We start from the raw sequence: 27,208 nt of genomic DNA on the forward strand, positions 1-27,208 counted from the left end.
AAGCTCAAAACTGCTCTCTTAAGATAGGCAAATTTATCATATATATGTTTTATCTCATGAGAAGTCTCTGAAAACCTCAGCCTCCTGTCACTGTTGTGTTATGCCCTTCGGCAGCTCAAGGGCAGGAATTCTTGGCTTCACTTTTGTATCACCAGTGGTTGGCTTTGTGTCTGAGGCAGAGAAGGTCCTTTATTGTGCCCATTAACAACACATGTAGTCCACTCTTTAAGACTGTTCCTAAACTAGTACCATCTGTTCAGTTTCGTATTTATTCAATTGCTTGTTCTACCTGTTTCAGGGACTGATCAGACTTGTGTTGTTTCTTCTTTGAGACAGGGTCTCGCTATACAGTTCAGGTTGGCACTGAACTTGCAACAAGACTCATGCCTCAGCCTCCTAAGTGCTAGGATTACAAGTGTGTCCCACCACGCCTGGCCCCGATAAGACTTTTCAGAAATTATTTACAAGCAAGAAACATGTTAGTGACTTTAAATGATATCAAAGAGTACTTTGCAAGTTCAGAAGGATAAATCTTACACATATTAGCTAATAGAATATTTTAATTCTTATTTATTGCAAAATATTTTAGTTACTGATCATTTAAATCAAGTACTGTATAAATACAAAGCACTTTTGAAAATATACAAAGTTGAATATGCAAAGTGGCGTATACACACACACACACACACACACACACACACACACCCATGTACAAAGCTGGCCATTTTCATGCTTAGCCTTTTTAGACCATTATCATTTCAACCTCAGGAACACAGGATGTAGGGAAGGATGCTGAATGGAAAGACTGAGAATGGAGCCAGAGTCAAGGGTCTGTGAGGGATTTGGAGCTTTTTTTATCATTATTCAACATATTTCTTACTCTTTTTTTCTTATTTAGAAAATATGAGTAGTATTTATCTGTGCTCTGCAATACAAATCTTCCAAGTATTTTCCTGTAATGCTACAGAAAAGCAGGTCTGTACATCCCTAGTATCATAACCAAAAAATCAAAAACAAACTTTCATAGTATGGTAGGTTGGTTGTACAAAAAGAAGTTTATAAATCTAAAACATGTTTTTGTGTTACTGCAGGTCCAGAAGAAGAATTTCATAGAAAATATTATTCCAATTATCATTTCCCTGAAGACTATACTGGAGAAAAATAAGATCCCAGCATTGCGGGAACTCATGTACTATCTCAGGGTAAAGGAGGAGCTTGACTTTTGGGGTTGTGTCCACCTCCAAGTTCGTCACTTGGCATCTTCTGCGGGTGTAGACAGATAGTAAAGATAAGAACCAAGGAAGCAGCAAAAGCGACGTTCCACTGATTTGTTTAGAAATACTGTCAGGTGGGGCTTGACCAGGGGTGCTGCTGCAGTTGCTCCTTCTACTTGTGCAGTTGGGTTTATAAAGGGCTGATGTGCCACCCTGAGTGTCCACCCTTGATAGGATTAGATTCTATTTTAAAGACTTTCTCTACTGGGCCCAGGGCAGAGTCACCTTAGTGCATCTTGGTGAGGTGTGAGGTAAGAAGTGCTTATGAGGTTAATTATGGGATGTTTACTTTCCAGGTGTCTCAGAAATAAATGCAACAATATTTTCCTTTAATCTATCAGGATTTTTTTCCATGTTCATATATTTTCCCCCCCAAAATTTTTTCCCTACAAAGGCTACAACAAAATTACACTGGATATAATTTTTACAGTAGCTTTTTATCCTAGGAAAGCTAAGGAGGAGGAGAGAGGCTTACTACATGGAAAAAAGGAGAACCTAATTATTCTTATATTTTTATTGCTGTAACTATTTTAAACTTCAGGGGTTTGTGGAGGAACACTAGAACTTAGGTCCTAAATAAGATGCTTAAACAAGCCATCATCCTGTTTCTAAGCTGTGCCGTAGGACTGCCGCTTCTCACAGAATCCGGGAAGGATTCCCTCTGCCTGTGGAGCTGTGTGTACTGACAGCTGGAAGCACCAGAGGGATTTTCCTTTCTGCTGGGCTTCCCTCCTCATTGGAGCTGCAGTCTATCTTTTCCTTCCTCTGATACTCTCAGCAAAATGATTTCTTGCTCTTGGCCAAGAGGCCTTGCTCCAAGCAGTCCTTTTTAAGACCTGAGAATATTGAGGTTTACTATAAAATCTTTAGAAACAAAAATTTAATCTTTGGGTTCCAGTGGGAAAAGCTGACAGGCAACAGTGGAGCGGCCTCTACACTGCACTGCCTTCCATGACTGCTCCTGGGCTCGTCTAAGCTGGATCCTTGTCTTTCCCTTCTCATGAGTCCAGGCAGCCACTTATTACCTGCAGGTAGTTAGGATGCTGCCTAGGAGATCTGAATGGTTAGTTAACATCTCCCTTCATGGTCAGCATAAAGGGGGTTTGTTTCCTTGGAATGTGCAGTTAAGTAGCCTGTTTTTTAATGTGATAGAAGTAGCCTGGACTCAGGAATAAAAATCTTACTGTTCTATTATTTTGTGTCAACCTCTGTTGGAGAGCTTATTTCTTTGTTCAAGGAAACACTAAAAGATGCTTTGGGGTCTCTTTTAGGAGGTGATGCAGGATTACCGAGATGAAGTCAAGGAATTCTTTGCAGTTGACAAACAGTTGGCCTCAGAACTCGAGTATGACATGAAGAAGTACAGTGAACAGCTGGCCCAGGAGCGAGAGCTGGCCAAACATGCAGAAGCACGCAGGGCGGCTGACAGTGACACGGGAGCGCAAGCCATGCAGGTAGACAGACAAGAGGCCCACCTTAGGTCGGCCAGCTTTCCCGTCTGCTCTGTGCTTTCCCAGCTTGCCTCAAAACCCACCTGTTAGCAGGTGTGTCTTCCTTTGTTGCACTGATAGCTGGAGGCTTCTCTTTCCACAGGCCCTGCCATGAGGCCTTGCCTGAAAAGTCACAGTAGCAGTGATGTGTGAGTGTCTAGAAGGTGAGCTGCCAGAGGGCATCTATCTTTACACCCATGACCTCAGGCATCTTAGGTCGTTGCTGTCTTTCTCATGGCTGCTCCTCTGTAGAGCAGAAGGCCCCAGGTCTTTGGGTTTAGCTGCTGCTCATATTAGAAGCAAGAAGTTCTTATTGCCTGAGGCATCCAAACAGATTTGCTGCATTAGAAAGTGATAAGGCCAAGCTAACTTACTCCTTTTTCTCTTTAATGCCACATCTACATATGGCAGTTTGCTGATAGTTCTGTTTTAAAGAAAAATTGTACTAACCGCTGCTGATATCTTTTAAAGTAGATTGTGTATGGGGTTGCTCATAGCATGTGAAGATTCCATTCATCTTCTCTAACAGGTCATCCCAGGCTTAGAAGTAATGCCAGCTCCTGTCAGCCAAAAACCTGCAACTGTGTCTCCGGCCACAAGCCAGCCTTCAGCACCCGAGTCCAGCACTGGCCACATGCTGGAAACTGGGCCTCCGAAGATGTTAATGCCAGGGGCCAGGTAAGGAGCATGCTGAGGCGGTGGCAGTGCGCATTGCTAGGGGTACTCTGCAGAGGCTTTGCCTCTGTCTCTGCACCAGTGTTTCTGTTGACACCTTGCTGCACTTCAGGGAGACTGGCAAGAGGGTGGGTCAGCCAACGGTGGTTTGAAAGAAATTGGGTGGGCATCTCTGTAACCGCCATCAGCGCAGTGCTCTGCCCTGAGTCAGGGTCTGTGCCCTGTTATCCTCTACAGGCCCATGTCCCTGAGTACCATTGCAATCCTGAATTCTGTCAAGAAAGCTGTGGAGTCCAAGAGTAGGCACCGCAGCCGAAGTGTGGGAGTATTGCCTTTCTCTTTAAGTTCTGGAAGCCCAGGGAAACCAACCAGCAATGGTAAGCCTTAACATAGCGGGAACGTGCAGGTGAAAACACAGGTCTACTTCTCATTCCTTTTAAAATGGTTTCTGTTTTCTTATTTTTCAAATAAGTAACATTATTTGGGGATATAAGATTATAGATAAGAAAATGATGCATGCTTATGCTAAAACATTTGGGAAACAATGAAATATAAGACTCATCCATAGCACTGAGGTTTCCAGCCTTTCTACTCTTCACATGTATGTTTTATTCATAAAATGATCTTAGTATGTCTTGTTTTATAACCTGCTTCCCTACATACAGTTTTAATGACATACAGTGAAAATTTTTTCATGAACTTTTCAAAACTTCTCCCAAGGCTGTATAGCATTCCATCTTGTGAAAGTACCGAAACTTTTTTATTACTGCCCAATTTCTTGAAACTGTAGATGCTTTTCAATTTTTTGATACAAATAGTATTACAGTAGTAAATATTCTTGCATGCACAACCTTGTATGTGTAATGGGATTGTTCCCAGCAGCCAAAGGCTGTATTTAAAAGCTCTGATAGTATCAAACTATCCATCATTCATGCCAAATGGTACCGGAGTATCTATTTTCCTGCTTAGAAGCACTGGCTTTATAATTTCACATTTGTCTTTGCTGATCTTTATAGACCAAAAATGATATGATTTTAATTTCCATTTCTTTGAATTCTAGCAAGAATGGGCATGTTTTTCCATGTGGTCATTTATTTGTAGTTATTTCTGAATTGCTTCTTTATAAGAATACTTTAAACATTAGGAATTTTAATTTTACCATATATATCTTACGTTTTCTCATTTAGTTTCTCTGTTTTGTGATACTGTTTTGGGGCTTCTGGACAGATAAGACTTTTCCATTCTATTGTAGCATCTCCCTACAACTTAGAGCGAGAGACTGATGGATCCATGGACTGGATAACCAAAAGAGCCATCAGCACTCCTGAGAGTAAGTCGTGAGATTGAATGAACTTCCCCTCCCAGGTCTCCACCACAGCTGTCCTGTGCTTGCTAGAGTGGTAGTAAAACTCTGTTGCAAGATAGCTAGATCTTCTGTCTAAAAGCTCTCCTGATACACAGCTGCATTATAGTGCATTGTTCAGATTCCATGTTTCACAGCCATGCAGTTGCTGGATTCACTGAGCATTTCCTGAAGGTCAGGTGCTCTTCCCAGTGCTTTGCATGCTTCAGTTCAGTGTGACCAGTATGAAGCTGAGGCCCAAATAGATCAGTCACCGACCCACCCAGCGCCATTGTGAAGCAGTACTCTTGTGCCCTCCCTGCCATGCAAGTGTGTGTGTGCGCTCACTGGTCTGTTCCAGCGGGGGTGGGAGGGGGGTTAGCACTGGAGGTGTCTTGGGTGACCTGGAGTGGGCTTCCAGCACCCTGAGCTAGAGGTTTGGCAGTGAGGACCATGCACTGCTGTGCCCAAAGCCAGTGGCTTCTCACTTCCACCTGGTGTTTTTCCTTTTCACAAGAGAGGGCAGTTAGAAGAGTAAAATGTTTTATCCCAGTTTTTCATTTCATGGCTTATTATTGACACAAACTCCATAGAAACTATGATTTTGAGAAAATTATGCACATTGAGGATCCTTTATCCAAAATACTTAAGACCAGAAGTGTTTTAGATTTCAGATATTTTCAGATTTTGAAATATTTTTATACAAATAAACTGAATTATCTTGGGGATGCAACCCAAGCCTAACAATAATTATTTATGTTTTGTATACTCCTTTTACACATGGCCTAAAGGTCATTTTATACAGTATTTTTACTGTATCTCTATTTTGACTGCAACCCATTACGCAAAGTCAGGTGTGGAATTTTTCACCTACAGCCTCATGTTGGCATTCCAGACAGGTCAGATTTTAGAGCATTTTAGATTTTCTATTTTCAGATCCTCTATATGTAGTATGAAAAAACTGTTACTGTCCAAAATATGGACTGGAGTTTCCGGGGCCTGCCTGGTATGCTCCTGCGTGTCCCTCATCTGCACCCCAGTGGTGTGTGGCCTTCTTGGGGTGCCGATGTCCAGCCACACTCTTCCTGACTTGGGCCTTCCCATGCTGCATCCTCATCTGCCACAGCCTCTCCTGGCCCTCCGTGTTCGTTTTCGGTCTGTCCTTGCCGTTCCTCACTGACTCCTGTGGGGTCTACTCCACAGATGTGGATGTCACACAGGGATCTCTTCAGTGGCAGAGCTGGGGCTAAGGCCTCTGATTCATGTTGTGTCCTCTGTCCAGCCTGGCTTTCCCAGTTTGGATCCAAGCATGAAGAGAGGAGTGTTGTGCCCAGGGGTTCCCTTTCATAATGGAGGAGCCAGCACCCTTCTGTCAGGCTTCTATCAGCCTGAGCACCTCCTGTGTTCTGGCTGCTTGCTTGATTCTGTTAACCTGTGGCGCTGTAATGTCATGGAATACTCACAGGGCTTTAGGTAATTTTCTTCCAGACCCTTCTTGTAAAGGGAGATTAATAGATAACAGAATCCCCACCCCACCTCTCCTTAGGTACAATAGCCTTGTGATGCTTCTGTCACAAAAGGCTGGCAGTTCTAGCTTCCTCTCTGTTGACAGATACAATGTTAAAAATGTAAACTAGCCAGCCTCCTCCAAAGAGAAAAGTTGTCTCTATGTTCTGTGTTCCTGGCTCGGGGGCAGCAAGAGCTTCTATTTCGGCAGTTAGGTGCCATATGCTGCAGAAGCAGAGAATGGTTCTTTCTCATTTTAGCCTCGCTCATCCCTTGAGTCCCTGATTTCAGTCTTTTGGTTTCCTGGCAGCATGTGTCCTCAGCAGTGAAACCTGGCATGGCACATTAATGCTGCTTGCATTTGCATGTGTGGAACTCATCTGCACTGAAAATGGGACTGTAGTGTCTTTGGATCAGCAGAGCATTTGCTCTTTCTCCAGGCTGTGGAGTGTGATTCCCCTGTCGACTTGACTTCTGTCCATGTGTTTTAAACCATGAAGAAATGCTTTAAGAAGGGCTTTCTATTGGCTCCCCTCACTGGGAAAATTATCAGAGAACTTAAGAGCACTCAGTGCTGTTAGCATCAGTGTGGTTTATAAATACAAGTGCCTCCTGGTTTAGGTGGGGATGACTGTCAGGAAGTGGTCTTAAGACTATGAAGCCAGTAGGGAAGCTGTGCAGGCCACCAAGAATATTCAGCCAGCATTGGTTTTGCTAAGTGGAAAGGGATAATTTCAGAGCTAGGATTTTAACTGAAATCAGGCAGAGAGGGGCAAGTACCTTTTTCACTGCTGTAATTAAGGCAACCAAGGTGATTCTGCCTTTGAGTCTAAGCATAGCATGTGCTGCGGGTGTGAGAGCTACCATGTGTGTGTTGTTGTAAAGGTGAGAGATTATTATCTGGACTGCACATAGGCTTCTAACCAGGAAACGCAGTGTGTAGAGAAGGAAAGGGAATCTCAGATGACAGCACAAGGAGGATCCTCACGGCAACAGGAGAAAGCCACTCTGAGCTGTATCAGCGGCGGCAGTGATAAAAGTGTAGTTCTCTTCCATTACCTAAAAGCCAGAGTACTCCCAGATCTGTAGAACTGCAGGACTTTAAAATTTAGACCAAAAAGGTACAGGTTGATCATAAGGAGCTACAGCATGTGGAGAATGGGAAGAACTCTAAAGCTCACCTGACAAATGCACCTGTCAGAAGGAAGGCGGGCTGAGCCAGGCCTGTGCTCTGCCCCCTAGAAGTGTGTTGATGGCACTTAGGCAGAGCGTGCAGCAGCACAGGGGAGATTGCACCTGCTAAGCATGAGTTGAGGGTGCATTGTGGAGAGATGGGGCCAGCAGGCCAGGCAGAAGCTAGTGTGCACGCAGGTGTGACATGCCAGGGCCCGGCGGAGAGGCACTCCACGGGCACAGTGGGCCATGGCATGTGCACATAGCATGTGTGTTTGTAAGGGCAGCTTGGGGCCCCCACAGACCAAGAATAGATTTTAGGTCTCCTCAGAACACAGTCATCAAGGTGCTCTGGACAATAACTCTATTTGATTTTTAAATGACTCCAGTGACACAGGAGATAGTACCTAATAAGTTTTAACTAAAAACTGTGGTAGTGGCCAACATTCATTCAGCACTTACCTTGTAGCAGGTACTTTACATAAATAATATCATTCAGTCTTGACAACCCTGTTGGTTAGGTGAGTTTTCATCTCCATTTTAGAAATGAAGAGTTGAATTCTTAGCGTAGCTCACACAGTAAGACAGAGCCAGGATGCAAACCCAGTCTGCTTTATTCTGTTCCTCAGCAGTGTGCTCTTCTACCTAAGGGGGACTGAAAGACCTGTAAACAACAACAGCAAGATGGCCGGGGTGTTCATAGTGAGGTAGGAGGGCAGGTCACAGGATGCAGGGCTCCTTGAAGCTAGGATGGACTGGTGTGGTTACTGATTCCATGTGGGGAAGTGGCTGCTATGGTATCTCTAGCTTAGACGGGACTATTTACTGAGTAGGAAAACAGAACAAACGTCCCTGGTACCAAAAAAGGGAAAGTGTAAAGAGGTAGTGCATTGGCAACATCTCTTTAGGGGCTCCAGATGAAGTTCAATAGCAAGTAGCCCGAGGTGGGCTGGGAGTCTTTGGCATGTGGCAGTCACCAGTCAGAGCAGTGAAAATGCAGAGGCCACAGCAGCATGAGGAGGCTATGGTCTGAATGACGGTCAGGTAGACTGAAGGGAGTTTCCAGGAGGAGGAGTTTCACACCATTAGGTCGTGGGAAAAGGTCAGCCTGAGGCCTGACAGTGACGGTCACTTGGGTGTAGGGCAGGGGATGTGAACAAAAACCAGAGCAGGGCTCTCCCAATTGCTCAGGCAGCTGTATCTGAGGGCTGATCTTACCAGCTTTTCATTAATGGCAGTGTTTCCCCTTTACCCAGGGTCCATCAGTGAAGTCACGTTTGGAGCCGGGGTCAGTTACATAGAGACATCACAGACTCCTCTTCCAGCCAAAGGCAAGTTTCCACTTTCCTTCATGTCTGATCCACCAGCTGCCTTTGAAATTTTGGGAAAACTGAATTTGTGTTTAATTTCCTTTCAGACAAAATCGAAGCCCAGAATCAAGGAAATGACATTTTATGTTTATCACTGCCTGATAAACCGTAAGTTTGCCAAAGGGTTCCTTTGGAGGTTGATGTTTTTGTCAGGGTTTCTTCTTTTAGTTATAGAAGGGCTGTTTCTTTCCCCAGGCCTGCACAGCCTCAGCAGTGGAACGTGATGTCCCCAGCCAGGAATAAAGGCAACCCAGTCCCCAGCAGGAGGTCCATCCGCAAGGCCCCCCTGAAAACAGCCAACTGAAGCTGCACTCCACTGATGCCCAGGAAGGCGGGGCCCTGGAGGGAAGGTCTTGTTTGCTTTGTGGGAACAGGCAGGGGACATGCGCCTCTTCTGGGTGCTGCTCACTGTGTGATACCAAAGCTTCTCTGTGAGGTCCCAGCACTCTCTGCTCACCTGTGGCTGGCCAGCCAACCTTTTATCTTTCTTTTTGCAAAACTTGGAGTTAAAACATTGTAAAGTAACAGAGAAATGCCAGATTAATATTAACACGTCATCCCATTTAAGTGTCAAGTCCCATTCTGATAAGCTACAAATCTGGTCTTTAAGGAACACAAAATACTCCAACTTTCTTTTATATAAATCAAGCTTCTATTATTAGCTTGTCTAAATTCCTTATAGTATTTTCCCATATCTAATGACAAAATTTTGACTGTAATATTTTTTCTATTTATAATTTCAGATTTTCAAAATATTGTACAGCTTTCTAAAATTAATAAAGGCCAAGCATAAATACAGGCTTCTAGCATTCAATAGGATTTTTTTGTTTTTTAGAACAAAACTTTTATTGTGGGCTTCGTAATTTTACATAAAGTATTTAAGAGTGAAACTAAATCTCCCATTAGGAAAAAGATGATTCCGGTTGTCCCTAAGGCCTGGGTCATCTATCTGCTGCCTGCCTTTGTTCCCACATGGAAGCTGTCTGCCCCTGACGACAGACACCCTATTGGTATAGATTACCTTCACAGGCTGTGCGGGGCCTCGCTGCAGTAGTAACGGAGATTAAACTGAGCCTTTCAGCATGCATTTACAGGAAGTTTAACTAAAAGGAGAAAATATCTGACAAAGATCAAGCCAGTTCCCTAACAAAGGAGGAAAAAGGAAAAGGGCTTCAGTTTGAGAAACTGGAGGGGCCACATGCTGGGGAGGCGGATCAGACCGGCCAGTTCACTAAAGAACGGGGACCAATTTTGCAGGTGCTGTGGGGCTCGGGGCTGGGGCTGGTTAATTGCATGATCCCTGCTTGTGAAACACAGCTTCATGCCCTTAGGCAGAATGGCAGTGATATCAGTCCACAGGTCCTCTGCCAAGTACTGCGCCGCTGTGGGGAGGCTTCATCTCTGCCACCACCGTCAGGAGAACCCAGCTGCCTCTGAACTGCACCCATGAGGAAATGCAGTTGGGTTTTTGGGGGTTTTTTTAGAGCAAGATCTTGCTGCACCACCCAGGCTGGCCCTGACTCTTCCCTCAGGTAATCCTCCAGCCTTGGAGTCCTGGGCAGCTGGGGCTGCAGGCTCACACCACCAGGCCTGCCTGGTTTTGTTTTGTTTTTTCCTTTTTTAAACCATTATTACAGAAGCAAGAGTACAAAGTTAACTGGTGTTTTTTCTTCTTTTAAAGTTATTGAAAATTTTGTTATAGGTCCCTATTAATTTTATAAAATAACTGGTTTCAATGAGGGATATACTTTTTGCTTGGTTTTTATGAGTTTCATGTAGTCCAGGTTAGCCTTAAACCTGCTGTGCAACCCAGGCTAGCTTCAAACTGTCCTCTTCCCTCAGCTTCGTATGTGCTGGAATTGTAGGTGTGCACCGCTCCTGGCTCGGTGTGGTATTTTACCCATGTATATAACATGAAGTATGACTGAAAAATATCGTGACTATTTAATTTTTTAATTTTAAAAAGTCATTTAAAAGATACATTGTCATAGTCCTCCTTCAACACATTTATCCCATCCTTGCCACATTCTGAAGGAGGGCTGGAAGTCCTCTCTCATATATTTAGTTACACTGTCTTAGCTGCCTCAATGTCCTGAATCACTTCACATCATTGATCTCAGATGGTCATTTTAACTTTGGGGAAGAGCTAGATTCAATGAAAAAGATGGATGAGGACACACAACAGTGTTTTCACAAACCTTTTTTCCTTTTGATGGCACTGGGCAGCAGCATTCTCTGTATTTTTTATCACATCTTGTAAAGACAGTCCCGAAAGAAGGCTTCCAGGACTACTTCATGAAGTGGCAAAGAACAGGATAAGGGGGTAGGGTGGGGATCAAGAGCCAAGTATCTTTTACTGTGATAAACTTAAAGAATCACCATATATTTGATCATGTCCACTCCTGTTATCCCTTGGCCCCCCTTCATGCTGTGTATGTGGTGCCAGGGATGGAACCCAGGGCCTCAGGCATGCTAGGCAAGTGCTCCACCAGAGCTGCATCCCCAGTTAGCTCCCAAATCGCTGTGTGTTTTGGCATGCAGTTGGATTTGGTAGACAGAAAGCCACTGGCCTCCCATACATGAACTCTGTGGCACAGATGGCCTTGTCATCAGGGCATTGAGTCACAAAGCTGCTTCTGAGTGAACAGATGGCTCCATACAGGTTCTGAGTTCCCTGCAGACAATGATGGGACCATACCTTTCTAGTGTACCTGCCTAACAATGCTAGGAAGATGTGGTACATCCAACCTAAGTACAAAGAAAGAAAGAAGTAAGCTTTGATGTTTTTAAAGCTTTTATAAATGAGGTTTTAACAAATACCAAATTACATGTGTATTAGTACAAGTCTATAACACCTATATACAACAACAATCATACCAAAGGCCTGAAGAACAGCCCTGTACAAGCTTCTTGAGTCTTCAGGAACACTGACAAGCGCTCCCTTCTCTGTCTGCAGCTTTATGTCACAGGCAACACTTCGCAGGCTGTGTCACTTCTCTGTCAGACCCAGTTCACATGGCACTAGTGCAGAAGAGTAGGTGTACAAATGGAGATCGGGCTGCCCTACTGCTGTGACCCCAGGAAGGGGTCAGGGTATTAATCCCCAACAGTGGAAGTGGGGACAGCTGCCCTTCCTACCAAGAGGCAGTGGAGAGGAAGGGCAGTCTTAAGCATTCAGGATACAGACACCCAAGAAAACTGAATGAGGGCAGAAGAGTTCCCTGCTGCCCTGCCAACATCCCAAATGACAGTAGGTCACGTAACGAAAAAGAAAAGTCAGTACATCACAAGTATTCAATAAAAAAAAATTGAAAGTATAAAAAATTAAGACACTGAAAGTTGAATTACAGGTGACTACATTCTACGTAAAAACCACCCTCCAGGAACACAGTGGAAATCGGTGCTCCTTTGAGAAGCTTCTAGCTCTGAACCACTTCATCATCAGAAGTCTAACACGGCAGTGTATCTGTGCCTGAGAACATCACTCTTGAAGAACAAAAGCTTTTCAATGATGTTTCTAATGTCCCTACAAAGTGAGCAGTGTCAGGTAGATAAATTCAAAATCAAAATTAGAAAATGGTTTTTGATGCAGGCATTTTCTTTTCCTTATCATCATGCTTTTGACCCTGGCTGCACCACTTGATCTTCAAAAGGCTGGCCTGGCTGCCAACACACATTTGTTGTGAAGGAGCAAGAACCTGCAGTGCCAGGTGTGTTCTTCAGGGAAAAGAGGATCAATGGGTTCATTTTCTTCAAAGAATAGCTCACAGGTTTGATTTTAGAATTGCCTTTGGACAATCTTATGCACTGCATAATCAGAATGAACTTATAAAACAAATAGCAGTGGCTTCTTTGTTTTGTGAGCCATCCTCAATCAAAAGATCTTTCCTAGGAACCAGAAAGCTGGGATGTCACACAGCAGAAGCAACCCCGAAGCACCCAAGCCAGAACACCAAGCACACCATGGCATGTGAACAGTACTACCAAATGAATGGGTGGGACAAAAGCTGTGCCCAGGACTATAAAGGTGAAGGGCCCAAACCCCCACTCAGAATGGTGGCATCTGACCCTTTCCCAAGAGTCCACCAATGTGGTCTGCTTCAGGGCACGGGAGCTTAGTGATCTCAGGAATAGACAGGTCAAAGCTGACCCCAGTTCCCTGGCTTTCTTTTGGAAAGATGCAAAAAAGATGTCCACATGGCTGAGCTGGAATATTTAAGGGTTTCTTAAACAACAATGGTCTCAAGTGCAGATGGCCTAAGTTTTCTTATGAAAATGCTAAAACTTGGATGGACAAATGAACGTTCCAAGAAGCCAACTTGAGAGGATTCCTTGGGTAAAAGAATTACTGCTATTTTTCAGTTAACCACTAGTAGCTTAGAACTTCCACTTTAGGTTGAACTCTTAAAAAAATAAGTTTTAAACACTGTATGAGAATATATTTACAGTTTAAATAGAAATTTTCCTTTCAATAATCAAAATACATCTTTAGCAAAAATTTAGAATGTGAAATATTATAAAATAAGCAAGAACCATAGAAAAGCATTTTTTCAATACCATTTCAGACTTAGCCTAAGACAAAGGGGTTTCCTCAAATCTATAGCCTCAGACAAGCAGGGTCCTTGAAGAAGAGCCCTCTTCCAGCAAGCCATGTACCCTCCCCCCCATTTGGTTCTTTACCAAATGTGAATCTGACAAGATGGACAACACCCATCACTAGAGCCTGAACAAGAGCATCCAGGAGGGTCAGGCCCACAGACAAACCCTATGTGCAGACCCTTTTCCAGTGCTCACAGTAGTGCTGCTGCTGCTGCTGCTGCTGCTGCGTCACCTCATCCTCATGCAGTAGCTCTCACCCTGGCTGCTGAACAGCCAGTGGCAGATACAGGCCCATAGTGTGTGGCTCGGGACTTCTGAGATCACCTGCTACCCACAGAGGGACTGGGCCAGCAGTGGACTGGGGAGCAACTCAGTGAACTCATTCTTTTCCTGGTGGTTACTGTGCCCATCTTGAGGAAGGTTCTTTTATTTGTGTGGCTTGTTAGAGTAAGAAAGGAGTAGCAGTCCACTTTGGCCAAAACAAAAAGCTTCTGCATGAGTGTCTCTTCGTCCAGGTGCACACAGCTTGTGGCTCCCTTGACAGGAGTTTCTAGGAGAGGTATCTGCATGTGCTCTTGGCCACACTGCTAAGTCTCAGATCACGAACGATGACTTGTGTCTAAAGTCACCCTGCAAAACCAGCCCACAGTCAGAACACATCCAGGGCCCAAGGCGGGTGGTGGGAAAGGGAAAACTCAGCCCATACTACAGAGGAAGCTAGGGACCAAACTGTAAACAAATAAAACAACTGGTCTTAACAGCTGGGCGGGCATGGTGGTGCACACCAGTGATCCCAGAACTCGAAGGCTGAGGCAAGAGGATTTCAAGTTCAAGCCCAGCCTGGGCAACTTAATGACTTAGACTCTATTTAAAAATAAAAAGGGCTGGGGATGTAGCTCAGTGTGGAGGCCCTAGGTTTCAACCCCCAATACTCCCCCCACTCCCACACAGAATAAAACAAAGAACAGTAACATGCACTAGAGTTTGCAATGTGCAAATGCCATGAGTATGCACCATTACTGTGAACAGCTAAGAGCTTAGGGTCTCCCATGTAACTGGGAATCTTCCTAAGAGCCCCCCTGGGTTTCTAAGCGGGAATGTTTTCCTGGCTGGGCACATCTGGACGGCCTTGTTTCCTGAATGCTACCTATCCTCTTCGCTCCTTACCTCCTCATCTGTCCTGATATAGTTAACGCCATCGGGCTTCCCTGGGCTCTTGTAACTGTGAGTGGAGGAAGACAGCACATCAGTGGCGTGGCTACCCTGTGAATGCTGGCCTGGACTTTGTCTTTTTTGTGTAAGGCAGGCTCACCTTTCTCCATCCTGTTTGCTATTGATGAAGTAGCCACGTCTGTATGCACAGCAGATGCCCAGTGTTATCAGGACCAGGACTGCAAGGACGACCAGAACCCCCCCAATAATGCCAGCAATGTTCAAGTCATCTGCAGAAAAGAAGGTTTATGTGAAGAGATGCTATGCTACCTATGGTCTCTTCTAAGGCCTGACCTGACCTTCCTCCCTTTCCCCACACCACCTAGCCTCCCTCTCCTGCCTACCCTAGCCAGAAGAACACACACAGAACACTTAAAACTTTTCTAGCCAACACCCCCCTGATGCTACAAGTGAAAAGATCTGGGCCTTCCACAGTTCAAAGGCAGTTACACTGAATACTGAATTGAGAGGCCTGGCCTTCCATAAAACGACTAAAAGTCCTCCAGCTGAATGCCCAATATTATTGATGAAAGATACGGTTACATTACATGTAGAATTAGGAGCCAAGAGCCCTGTGAAAAAAATCCTAATTATCAGAGCCTACCTTTGCTATGCAATATTTTGGGGAAGTAAGTTAGTTTTGAGACTGAAAAGTAAAAACTACTAAATGAGTACCCCCAATGTCCACCCGGCCTTTCAGAAGAAACCACTGCATTGCCTTTTCCCATTTCTACACACAGGGCCAAGGTCATGTTCAACATGGGGACTGTTTCCTTTATGTAAATAAAATACATGAAAAAACACCCGGGGAACTTATCAACTCAGAAACTTTCCTCCAGGAGAAAATGACCCTAGAGCAGATCTTCCCGACTTGCCAGGTGAGAAGAATGACTGAGAATGCATGTCTAACATGTGCCTAGGGCCCTGGGATGTTTGTGGAGGAGTGGTCTAAATGCTCTTACCATCAAGCATCTTTGGAAAACACGCTCCAGGGTGGTTGCAAATGGGGGAGTGGAGGATTCTAGAAGGAACTCGAGTGTCTCAGACACCCTAACTGGCCCTTCGCACCTTCAGTGCCATCATCACAGGACAGGGAAAAATCACTGGGGTGAAAGCTGTCTTACAGTTTCCTAAAAAATAACTAATTGGATAAATTTCTGGAAGTTTATCCAACCTTGTGCTTTGATGATCCTATCAACTACTGGAGAAAGGCTGTGATGATACACTGTGTAAATTACATGAGCGGCCACATGTCCAGTGCCAGAAGGTCTGTTTGGCATCTGCTGAGATTCAGCACTTTCTCATCCTTCTTTCAACCTCCCAAATGGCTCCCGGTGGACCCTGTCACCTCCAGACAAAAGCTGACACATGCCAGAAGAGTTGTTTCAACTGATGTTCTAGAATTCATTCTCAAATGTCCTATTCTTTTCCCAGTTTTCCAGTGAGTGAAATCTTCTCAAAGAGTTAACTCACAGACTTCCATTTCCTGTTCCTCACATCTGGCTGAGCCCGCGTCATTAGAAGCAATGCAGTAATACTGCCCAGAGTCCTCCTTGTGAACAGCACTGAAAACCTGTTTCAGAAATTAACACATCAGTAAGTAGACAATCAACAGGGCAGAGGGCACCATAGCTGCCACCCATGGTCCTGCAGAAGCCAAAGTATGATCAGCATCTGCTCTCGTTTCTGGCTTCTTTCTCAGGCACTGTCCAGCTTCCTCCTGCTAAGCTCTCCTCCACTGCTGCCTAAGAGGAACCCAACAGTGCACTCCTCTAGAGCAGCAGATACCAAAGCTGGCAACACCCAGAATGAGAGGCTAGGCTTTACTTACATTCGGCAGATATTGTGACAGAGACCGCTCCTCAGGCAAACCCTTGGCCAAATACCAAGGATCCTATTTCTCATAACTGCCTACTACCACATGTAGCTGGCATGCCATAGGCCAGAGGCCTTCCTGATGACAAGTGCATGGAGTACAAGCCTGAGGTGCTAACTGGTGAAGCAGCCTGACCAATCTTGTTTCCTCTCCCCATGTCACCCCCCCCACCACGGGATTCTTTTGAAGCAAATTCCAAACACATTTTATCAATGAATATTTCAGTATGTATCTCTTGAACATAAGGACTTTTAAAAATCATACTATCGGGCCTAAAGCAATTAACCATTAATTTCATCAAGCACCCAGCCAGTAATCAAGTCCCCGGTGTCTCATAATGGTTTATGTAGCTGGTGAGCCAAATCAAGCAGGACTCGAATAAAGTCCACCCATAACATTTGTCGGGTAGCCTTCCTTGGTCTCTCTTCAATCTGTAGGTTTCCTTTCTTTTACCCCTTGGACTTGTTTATAATGAAGGGAGAGCCATTTTTCCTGTAGAATCTCTAACATTCTGGATATTGAATTCCTATCTTATAATGTAGTCTTTACAGCCTCTCTTAATAACCATTCTTTCTACAAAAAACATCACTTGCTCCAACGAAGACATCTCCATCTTTACCTCTTAGAAGAGATCTTACCAGAGTGCCTGTTTCAGAGTTTAAGAGAAAAGAGGAATTTCGGAATCTGGGGTTGGCTCTGGAGTCTGTCGGCAGTGGCACATCATTGCGGTACCAGCTGTAGTGAGGCCGAGGGTGGCCCTCGCTCTCCTGGCACTGCAGTGTCGCCATCTTGCCTGCAGGGACAGCCTTTGGAACTCTGCAGACAGGGGTTACTGGCTTCACTGCAGGAAAAACACGGGTTGGTGTTTTAAATCTCAGCAACACAGCTCCACTATTATCAAAGCCCACTTGAATAAATGAGATACACAAACAAGGAAGCCAGCCAAGTGATCCTGTACTGCTGCCGCCTCCCAGATGAACTGCTGCCACTGCATGCTGTCCTCGGCACTCCATGCCCAGCCCCATCACACCTGAATTCCCAATTCCTTCCACCTTCTGGAGGGAGAGGACACTAAGGATACTGGAGCATCTTTGGAAAAGTGCAGAAGCTTCACTTCCCAGCCACCTTCCACCAACTCAGGCAGTCTCAGCCTTATTAGCTCCCTTCCCTAAGCTACAAGACACCCTCAGGAGTGAGGTCTGCATGGAAAAGAAATCAAAATACAAACTGATCTCTTATTCTCAGCACAGTATGAGGCCTGATGGGCAGAAATGCTGTACCAGGAGTTCCTACCTTGCACAATTAGCTCAATGGCAATCTCATCAATTTCTTTGCGGTCATTTCGAGCAACCACCTCACATCGATAGAGGGCTGCATCTGAGCGTGTCACATTCCAGATCTTTAGGGAGGATTTCCCCAGTATTTCTGCACGGCCTGCCAGGTCCCCTGTGGAAAAGAAGACACAAACGCTAAAACACTACAGAGACATCTTTGCCACTTGGAAAAGGTGGTTTCTGGGGCCAGAATCAATACCCCAGTAAGCTGATGGATTTCTGTTTCTCCATGTAATGGAATGAGCTCCCCGGGGACAGGAGTCATGACTAATATGAGCACCAAAAGCCGAAGCTGGCGTGTTAAGAGGCATTCATTTTATGTGACTTAAGCCAGAAAGCTCATCTCCTCATCATCCCCAAAGGGATACCTCATTAAAAGAAAAAGAAAATCAGTGTTGAAAAGTGACTTCTCAAAAAGAATGCTGGGACAACTAGGTATGCAAAGCAAAGAAGCTGAACTTCTCCCTCGACAGGCAATGAAAACCTAATGTCCAGATAAAAGAGTTAAAGCTCAAATTATGGGCTTAAATCTTCATGAGACCAAAAACACAAGTTATACTGGACGTCATCAAAATTAAAAATATCTTTCTTTCAAAGGACACAAAAAGTCTACAGAATAGGACACAATATCTGCAAATCATGTATCTGATGAAGGACTACTATGTAGAATATATAAAGAATTTACAACTAAATAACAAATAGAAAAATAACCAAATTAAAAATTAAGATTTGAATAGACATTGCTCCAAAGAAATGTACAAATGCTCAATATGCACATGAAAAAGATGCTCGACATATCTGTCATCAGGGAAATGGAAATCAGAAATACCTTGAAATACTATACTACTTTCTACCCTCTAAGACAGGTACATCACAAAGTCAGACAGTGAGCATTGGTAAGGATGCAGGGGAATCCATTGCCAATGGGAATGTAAGATGCTGAAATAACTTTGGGAAACAGTTGGTCAGTTTCTCGAAAACTAAATATGCCACTGTCACGTGACCCGATGCACACTTGGTCCTTTACCTCACAGAAATGAAAACATGTTCATGAAAGAATGTTCACAGCAGCATTATCAATAATAGCCACAAAATACAACCAACCCAAATATACATTATTAACCAATTAAGTGATAAACATGGTATGCCTACAATGAAATATCAGTCATAAAAAAAGGAGGTCATAACACCTGCTACAACATGAATGAATCTTGAAAATACTATGCTAAGTGAAAGATTGCAGACAGAAAAGACAGATTCCTTTACAGGAAGTGTCAAGGACAGCCAAATCAACAGAGACAGACACAGATGAAGGGCTGTTGGGGGCAGGGAGTGGGCTGCTAACAGATGTGGGGTTCTGTTACACCTGATGAAATGTGGAATTTGACTGTGGTGTTGGTTACACAACTATGTGCACTAACAACCACTGAAATGTGTATTTTAAAAGGTGCTTTTAGTACAATCCTGCAAAGCACAAGAAAAGGCCAAGTAGATGCACATATTCCCAACCCTTATGTCCTGTGCAGAAAATCCTCCTTTTTATTCCCCATCAATATGGCTGAGAGAAAACATGTAATTCCCAGAAAGTTCTTCAAAGAATTTTTACTTGGTTGCTCTTATGACCTAAACCGTATGCTTAGCAGGGGCAGCCTGTGTGACTGAAGAAAATATTTATGTTTCTGAGAATAACATGTCCATCTCTTCAAAAATAAGGCTTGGAAGAGAGCCTCAGTTAGTGGGGAAACTATTCTGAAGAGCCTGTGTCTGCTGATGATATTCAGCTTTCAGTTTCCGAGAACTCGGAAGGTGCCTGCCCCGGCAGCTGCTGCTTATTCCTTCCCGCTTGTTTGAAGGCAGTCCCTGTTCTGCGGGCCCTCTCTCGCCCTTCCCTTGCCTCCCTCTGCACAGCCAGGTCCAGCGATTTCCCCTGAATGCCCACTGCCTTCAAGCTCAGCTCAGGCCACTAGCAGCTCCTTCTAGGTTCCGCGCATCTCTGACAGGATGGCCCTCCTCCAAGCTTTGTCCATCTCCACTATCCAGAGGTAGAACAGCCACCTCAGTGTTCTAGTCTAAAGCACAAATGTGACCGTATCACCTCCCCAGAACCTGTGCTGGCCCCTCAGGCACTGCCTACCACCCAAGTCACCTGCACTCAGGGCACCAGCCCAGCTTCCTCTCCTCCTCCACATCTCTCTCCCTGCCCAGGCCCTGGCAGCAGCGAGGACCCTGCATTCCTCCCTTCAGCTGAGCTCTCTGGCTTCTGTCTTCAAGCACAGCTTCTTTTCTGTCCTGACAGCTTTCTCCACATCGCCCCATGCTGCCCAGTGACCTGGCCATTCTGCACCCAGACCACATCCTGCCTGCTTCATGCCGTGTCCCCTGGCAACCAGGTGTGGCCCAGGATGATGTCTGCTAACCTGTCCAGCAGCGCCTTCCTGCAGAGTGTACACCCAGCCCTCACCTGGGACCTGATGGGGTTCTCCACGACACCTCCTGGCCTCTGTGCCATGGTGTATCCTTCTGACGACCTCACCTGTATCACTCCCATCCCAGGTCATGACAAGAAGAGAGCTGAGAACGCTCACTCTTATTCCTTAGAAATGGACCATGCATACATTGATAAGTGTAGCCTGATTTAGTGTAATTATCGTATGTGTTTTATATGTTTTTTGGCCTGTTACTCTGACTGTTAATCTGTGTTGATGGTGATTAACTTGATAAAGACTTACAAGATAAATAAAGCTGATGTTGGTAAAGAATATTTTAGAAATGGGGGTGGAGGGGAAGGGAAAAAAAGAATTGGGATGTGTTCTGTACCAATTCCTCACAATAAGTGTAATCATTATGTAATGCAAACACGGACTAATAAAAATTTTTTAAAGGAAAAAATTAATAAAACATAGCAACAAATAACAAGAAAGAGGGAAAAACGAAAGAATATCTCATTGTAAAGCTCCTTCTATGTGTCAGATTCATCTAGGACCATGATGTGCCCCGAAGAGCTCATGACATTTTATGCCAGAAACATGAAACTAAAATTCTGTAAGGAATCCTTATTTCACCAAATACTTGTACTAAAAATGCTTTAATTTTTAAAATTTAATTTTAAAAATGGATTGTACATAGAGAAAGGTTCTAACTAATATTTGTTGAAGCTGGGTGACAGGTACAGAGAAGCTCAATATCTGTTCTACTTTTGCATATGTTTGAAATTTTCTATAATAGCAAACTTTCATTTGTTTTTAGATAGGGTCTTGCTATATAGTTCAGGCTGGCCTTGAACTCACTATGTAGCCGAGGCTGGTCTTGAACACACAGCGATCCTCCTGCCTCAGCCTCCCCAGTGCTGGGACCATAGGCATGCACCACCACACCCAGCTTCATAACAGCAAATTTTAAACACAGTTCTGGCTACAGATACAGTCAGCAGTCTGGGAAGGTTTCTGGCTATTAGTGCATGTCCAGGTCCATGGATGGGAGGGAGGTTAGCAGGCACAGAGGGCCATGGGTCATACCTTGAATTTTGTTTTCGAAAAACACATATGAGGTCTGGTCATCCTGGATTTTCTTCCACTCGATCCTGGGGTCACTGGTCTGTGAATCCATAATGATACAAGACAATTCCACACCTAATGAGCAAAGGGAAAGAGAGCACTCTGTGACTGCAGAACACTTCCAGGCGCACATGTAGGCCCAGACCCCTCAACCCATCCCTAGTGTAAGCTAGGCCTTTCAGGCAGTTACCAACCAGGTATCTCCAGGCTCTGAGTCTCTGAGAAAATAGGAGGTTTTGCCAGAAAAAAAACTACCCACGTTGTTAGGATTTCACCGTATACCCTGATTTGTTGTTTAAGCACAAAGTCAAGCAGTAAACAGGTGTCAGGTGATGTGAAACCCACACAGAATGCCTCATTGCAGTGATGATGCACGCCTTTGACAGGTACACTGCTGGGATAGCTGCCCAGGAGTGTCCTGAGTTGGCTGCAAGACTACCACATGTCCACTAGAGGGTGCCCGATCTCACAGCGTCTGGTACTTACTTTCAAACTCCAGTACCACTGGGTTCCGGTTGCTGGATTTGAGATTCACTGTCCCTACCAAACAGCCTGAAGGGAAAAAGAAAAGCCAAATCAGAGGTGTTGCATTTCTAAACAGCAAAAACTCCCAGCCTTGGGTTAGTTTTCCTTTTTTTACACAGGTGATAGTCAATGACCACAGAGGATGGAGAAGTATTATATTCCAAAACAAACTGAAATATGCAGCAGTTGACTACTTTCCCTTTCAGCCTGACTTCCTGTCACTTCTCACCAGGGCTCTCACCTTCCCTCCAGACACCAAGTTCTGCCAAGGTACTCAGTGTATAGCACCTGGCCAAACTCGTGGCATGGCCTAGAACCTCCAGTAGGCATCAACCTCCTCTAGGCAGTTATCAGCCAGTTAAGGTCTGGACACTCCTTTGCTTTTATCTCTCCCAGAGCTTCTGGTCCATACAGAAGTCTTCACCAGTCTTTGGTGAAATGAGAAAGAGTAATATGTGACTATCATGAAGCTGAGTTTGTACTATTGAGGAAAAATCAAGAGACCTACATGGTCTCAAACTTCTCAGTCTTGGAGAGAAAATCACGTAGCTACTGACCATCTGCTTTCAGCTACTTGTCTCTTCAGAAAGCTGTCATCCCCAAAGAAGGCCTTCGCACAAAGACTCTGACTGAGGCCTCCAGGTGCTGGCTTACTGGGCCGGCCAAAGTAAACATACATAAGACCTGGTACTCTCAGCCACCTTCTCCTTACACTTAGTAGGCTGCTGGCCACAGCAGTCCACTGTTTTCCTTTCACTTACGGAATGATCCAGCTCCTTGTATCCCTGCCAAAATACACTGTCATCCATTTTTTAATGTAAGGTATCACTATCATTTTAGTAAAAGCCTTGAATTGAATGGAAAGGTGGAAAACACAAATGTACCTCAGTTGCTAATAGTTTCTATGACATTTTACTTTTAAGAAAAGCTATAGCACCAGGACAAATGAAGATAATTTTACTTTGTTTTGGATACCCTATTTTATATAGTCTCGGTTTGGAGACTAGAAATACATCCCACACAAATAAGCACTTTCTACTCCTTCAGTCTGAAAGCTCTTGGTGTCCCATGAACAGGATAAAATATGATGCTCTGAGAATCTTACCAAGGCCACCAAGGTCCCTTCTAAGAAGTCCTCTCAGTATGATCATCACTATCATTCAGATAACACACCAAAACTAGCTGAAAATGACTCTGGCTAGGGACCAGTGCTGGACTGTCTTGGTTCCTTTCTCGTTGCTGAGACAAAATACTCGACACCAAAAGTTAAAGGAGGAAAAGTTTATTTAGCTCACAGTTTGCAGAGGTTTCAGTTCACAGTGGGCTGGCCCTAAGGCAGAGAGGCATGGCAGAGAGGCATCACAGAGAAACAATTCATGGCAGGCAGAAGGCAGCAAAAGCAAGCAAAAGACAAGCTAAAACCACAACTCTTTCTGTCCCTTGTATCTTAGGGCAGGTAGCACTCAACCCTTAATCCTAGCATCACAACATGAATCAATCCCAGCATCATATCTTTGATTTCAGCAGCACAAACCCTAGCTCTGGGTACTTATGAAAAGCCCCACTATGACCAAATGAAGTTTTAGGGATGCATCCAGATACAAGCCACAACTTGGACCTAAAGACCAGCAAAGATCTAAAAGAGGTGGCTCAGGAGAGCACTGCCCATCTGGATGATGGCTGCACAACACAATCAGCTCCCTTCCCTACTAAGTATGAACCAAGAGAAATGAGAAAATGAGTGAGAGAGCTTAGCATCACAAGAGAGGGCAGGGGCAAATCTTATCAAGGGAGAGAAGCATATTCACTGATAGGGTGGAAGCACTAGAGTTGCCAACAGCAGGTGAACTAGGACATAAAAGATCAGTACACTGAGAAAGTAGCTACAGGGGCTTCACAAGGTCAAAGTCCATAAAGGCCAATAGATTTATCTTTATGACAAATCTCTAAAGAAAACCAAACCAATTTATTGCTTAACAATCTGAAAGAAACTAAGGTAATAATCACCTCTTTTATTCCTATGCACTGGAATAAAGGAGGTTGCTAAATTAAAATTGGCAAAAATGAGGACAAAGAAGTAAATGTTCTGTATTTCTTTTTTTGTTTTGTTTTGCTGGGGGGTTTTTTTGGTACCGGGGATCGAACTCGGGTCCTTGCGCTTGCACAGCAGGCAGTGAAACCACTGAGCTAAATCCCCGGCCCTGTTCTGTATTTCTTAACCACTCACCAGTCCAATTATGACCAAAAATTTCATATTTTTCATTAATTTGCATAAGGTAACAGGAAATATCAAAACGAGTTTTTCAAATTTATTCAGTAATTTTTCTTTGTATGGTACATCATAAAATACTCAATATACAAAGCAATGTTACAATCTGGACAGTAGTATCTAGTCTCTTTCCAAATTCTTTTTGAATTATTGTCCTTCTTTGAACAACACACTTTAACACTGTCATGTTGGCCTTTCCCTTTTTTCTGTGGGTGGTATAATTTCTATAAAATGTCTACCTACTAAATGTAATGGTGAAGATGTCAATGACGGACGCCCTGGTTAGCATTTCCCTATCCTGTATTTTTCAATTAGTTGGTCTATTAGACCTAAATTGTAAATGGCTTTTTGAACCCTCTGTTTTTGAATAAATGTTTTTTTAATAAATAATGAATGAGTTTCATATTGTTTGGTCCAGAAGGTGCATAAATATTTTATGGTATTTTTCCCTCACTTTTTGATTACAGGATAGCTTGTTAGATGTGGTCAACCTATCAACACTACCCATAGAATTATTATAATCACTGACTAATACTGGAATTTTTAAAGTTTGGTTTCTTCTTTCAAGTTTTATTTTTGTATTATAAATAGTTGACAATAAGGAGAAGTCTTTTCTATCTTTGCATTTCATAACACAGACTTTTCTTCTCTGATATGCTAACACTTCTCCCTTTTTCAGCTTTTTCTTTTGCAAAAATCATTTGACATTTCCCTCCTATTCAGTCTCAGTGTCCTAAACGTGTCTGTTTTGTATTGTAAAAAAATATCACTGAGTTCTGGAGAAGTAGAAAAAGTATATCTAATGTACTTACAATAAGGGTTTTATATATTATACCACAAAATTATAGGTTATTTTTCACAAATAAACATGAATTAGTAAAAGAAAATAACCAGAACTTATTATTAGATTTCACCAGAAACAAACAAAGGCAGATACAGTGTTCTACATTTAAAAAGTAAGCAAATGCACTGCACAAGGGATGCTCAGGGTTGCAACCGTGACATGACCTCTCTCCTACCTAAGTACCCTAAATAGAGGTCACAGGCAGCACTTTATGCCAATCAAGGAACATGAGGTCCTGAGAAGATTCAGGGCAGAGGACAATTTCAAGACAAGTAAGGTTCTAGTCTAAGGCTATAGACTGTAACAGCTGAGCCCCAGATCTGATAAGGTCCCATGTTGAGAGTCTGTCCTTAGAATTCTCATTCTAAACCTTAACAATTCTTACATTTACAAATATTCTAACTCCTTACTTCACTCACTGTCAATAGCCTATAATCCCACTTTAAAATTCGGTAATAACTAGCTAGACACGTGTGAAATTCCCGCTACTTAGGAGGCTGAGGCAGGAGAATCCAAGACCAGCCTGAGTAACTTAGCAAGCAAGCTCCTTTCTCATGATGACATTTAAAAAGGAGCTGAGGATATAGCTCAGCACTTTCTGGGTTCCATATCCAGTACTGCAAATATGTAAGTAAATAAAAATTTTAAAATTAGTAATAACTGCATAAAAGAAGGTACCATGATGACCAGAAGCCGCAACACAACATAAAAATTAACTCTGGAATGCTACCTCATGTGTGCAGAGAAGACGCTGACATAGCTAGAATCTTCTGGTTATGAAGCTGAAAGTGGTGGCTGCTGAAAATCAATAGTACACACAGGATCCCACTTCTACGTGATACTCATGCTGAGATGACATTATTTATGATTAAGCAAGGGTTTTTTAGAAGGAAGAAAAGAGGAAATCTGCTAATCTATTAAATGTCCCTATTTAATTTCATGTCTGTCTTATTGTGTCCTTCTGACTTCTAAACTTTTTGGGAGAATCCATTCACTTGGCAATTTTTATTTAGCACTTACTATGTGATAGGTCCTGCCCTAGACATTACAAATGATATTTTAAAAAAAACACAAAAATCTGTGCTCTCATGGAGCTTACATTTCAGTGTAGAAACAGGTAACATATTTATTCATCTTTACTGTATCTCCAATGCCTAGATAAAACAGTGCAAGTAGTATGGGGCCAGCATAAAGATAGTCATATAGCCCAGAAATAAACAGCACATGATTTTCAAATAATCTTCAATGAGAATGCCAAAATCTTTCCATGGGAAAAAGACAATGTTTAAACAAATGGTGCCTGGGAAACTAGGTATCCACATGTAAGATGCTGAGGTTATGCTATTATACATACATACCATGAACAAAAAGAAACTCCAAATGAAGCAAAGATCTAAATGTAAGAGCTAAAACCTTAACATTTCTAGAATAAAACACATAGAAACGTTTTAATACTGGTTTGGCAATGTTTTTTATATGCTACCAAAGGGGACTGGACTTCATCAAAATTTCAGGAAATAGAGGGCCAGGGATTTAGCTCAGTGGCACTGCACCTGCCTTGAAAGAGCAAGATCCGGAGTTTGATCCCGGGTACTAAAAAAAAAAAATTCAGGAAATATATATTAAAGGACATGATCAAGAAAGTGATGCCTCGCAAGCGCAAGGACCTGAGTTCGATCTCCGGTACAAAAAGAAAAAAAAAAAGAAAGTGAGGAGACAACTCAGAAGGGGAGAAAATTTCACAAAGCACAAATACAATAAGGATTACCATCCAGAATGTATAAAAGCTTCTACAACTCACCAGCAAAATAGCAGCCCAATTAAAACAGATAATGGACATTCCCCAAAGATAACACAAGTGGCCAAAGAGCACAAGGGAAGGTATGCAACATAACTAACCATTAGGGAAAGAAAATCAAACCACAACCCTTGGAAAGGCTATCACTTAGAACAAAAGAAAAATAACACAGGCTGTAAGAATGTAGGGAAACTGGAACCCTTGTGCACTGCTCATAGAAATGTAAAATTGTGCAGCCACTGTGGAAAAGCTGAGCAGTGCCTCAAAAAATTGAAACAAAATTTTTATATGATTCAGAAATTACACTCTTATGTGGGGATCACACAGACACATGTACACCAAGGTTCACAGCAGCATAATTCATCAT

General features: G+C 43.4%; 2 protein-coding genes across 2 annotated transcripts in view; one reads left to right on the forward strand and one right to left on the reverse strand.

The window, feature by feature from the left end:
* The window catches only part of Ncapd3 (non-SMC condensin II complex subunit D3), a 73,460-nt gene extending 63,831 nt beyond the window's left edge, over window positions 1-9,629 (forward strand). Inside the window, exons 29-36 of the mRNA XM_004862668.4 lie at window positions 1,092-1,202; window positions 2,546-2,728; window positions 3,294-3,442; window positions 3,677-3,816; window positions 4,692-4,769; window positions 8,717-8,791; window positions 8,878-8,938; window positions 9,026-9,629. Of these exons, the coding sequence (XP_004862725.1) occupies window positions 1,092-1,202; window positions 2,546-2,728; window positions 3,294-3,442; window positions 3,677-3,816; window positions 4,692-4,769; window positions 8,717-8,791; window positions 8,878-8,938; window positions 9,026-9,134 (906 nt within the window). The 3' untranslated portion in view covers window positions 9,135-9,629. The remainder of the gene's footprint in view (window positions 1-1,091; window positions 1,203-2,545; window positions 2,729-3,293; window positions 3,443-3,676; window positions 3,817-4,691; window positions 4,770-8,716; window positions 8,792-8,877; window positions 8,939-9,025) is intronic.
* Window positions 9,630-11,606: 1,977 nt separating this feature from the next.
* Window positions 11,607-27,208, reverse strand: part of Jam3 (junctional adhesion molecule 3) — a 63,341-nt gene continuing 47,739 nt past the window's right edge. Inside the window, exons 2-9 of the mRNA XM_004862667.3 lie at window positions 21,892-21,957; window positions 21,367-21,480; window positions 17,811-17,963; window positions 17,156-17,358; window positions 16,115-16,214; window positions 14,742-14,871; window positions 14,597-14,651; window positions 11,607-14,059 (exon numbers count right to left, since the gene is read on the reverse strand). Of these exons, the coding sequence (XP_004862724.2) occupies window positions 14,024-14,059; window positions 14,597-14,651; window positions 14,742-14,871; window positions 16,115-16,214; window positions 17,156-17,358; window positions 17,811-17,963; window positions 21,367-21,480; window positions 21,892-21,957 (857 nt within the window). The 3' untranslated portion in view covers window positions 11,607-14,023. The remainder of the gene's footprint in view (window positions 14,060-14,596; window positions 14,652-14,741; window positions 14,872-16,114; window positions 16,215-17,155; window positions 17,359-17,810; window positions 17,964-21,366; window positions 21,481-21,891; window positions 21,958-27,208) is intronic.

This window comes from Heterocephalus glaber, unplaced genomic scaffold (genome assembly GCF_053883595.1).
Source record: "Heterocephalus glaber isolate CG9 unplaced genomic scaffold, H.glaber_assembly_v1.0 deba00001446, whole genome shotgun sequence".
NCBI lineage: Eukaryota > Metazoa > Chordata > Mammalia > Rodentia > Bathyergidae > Heterocephalus > Heterocephalus glaber.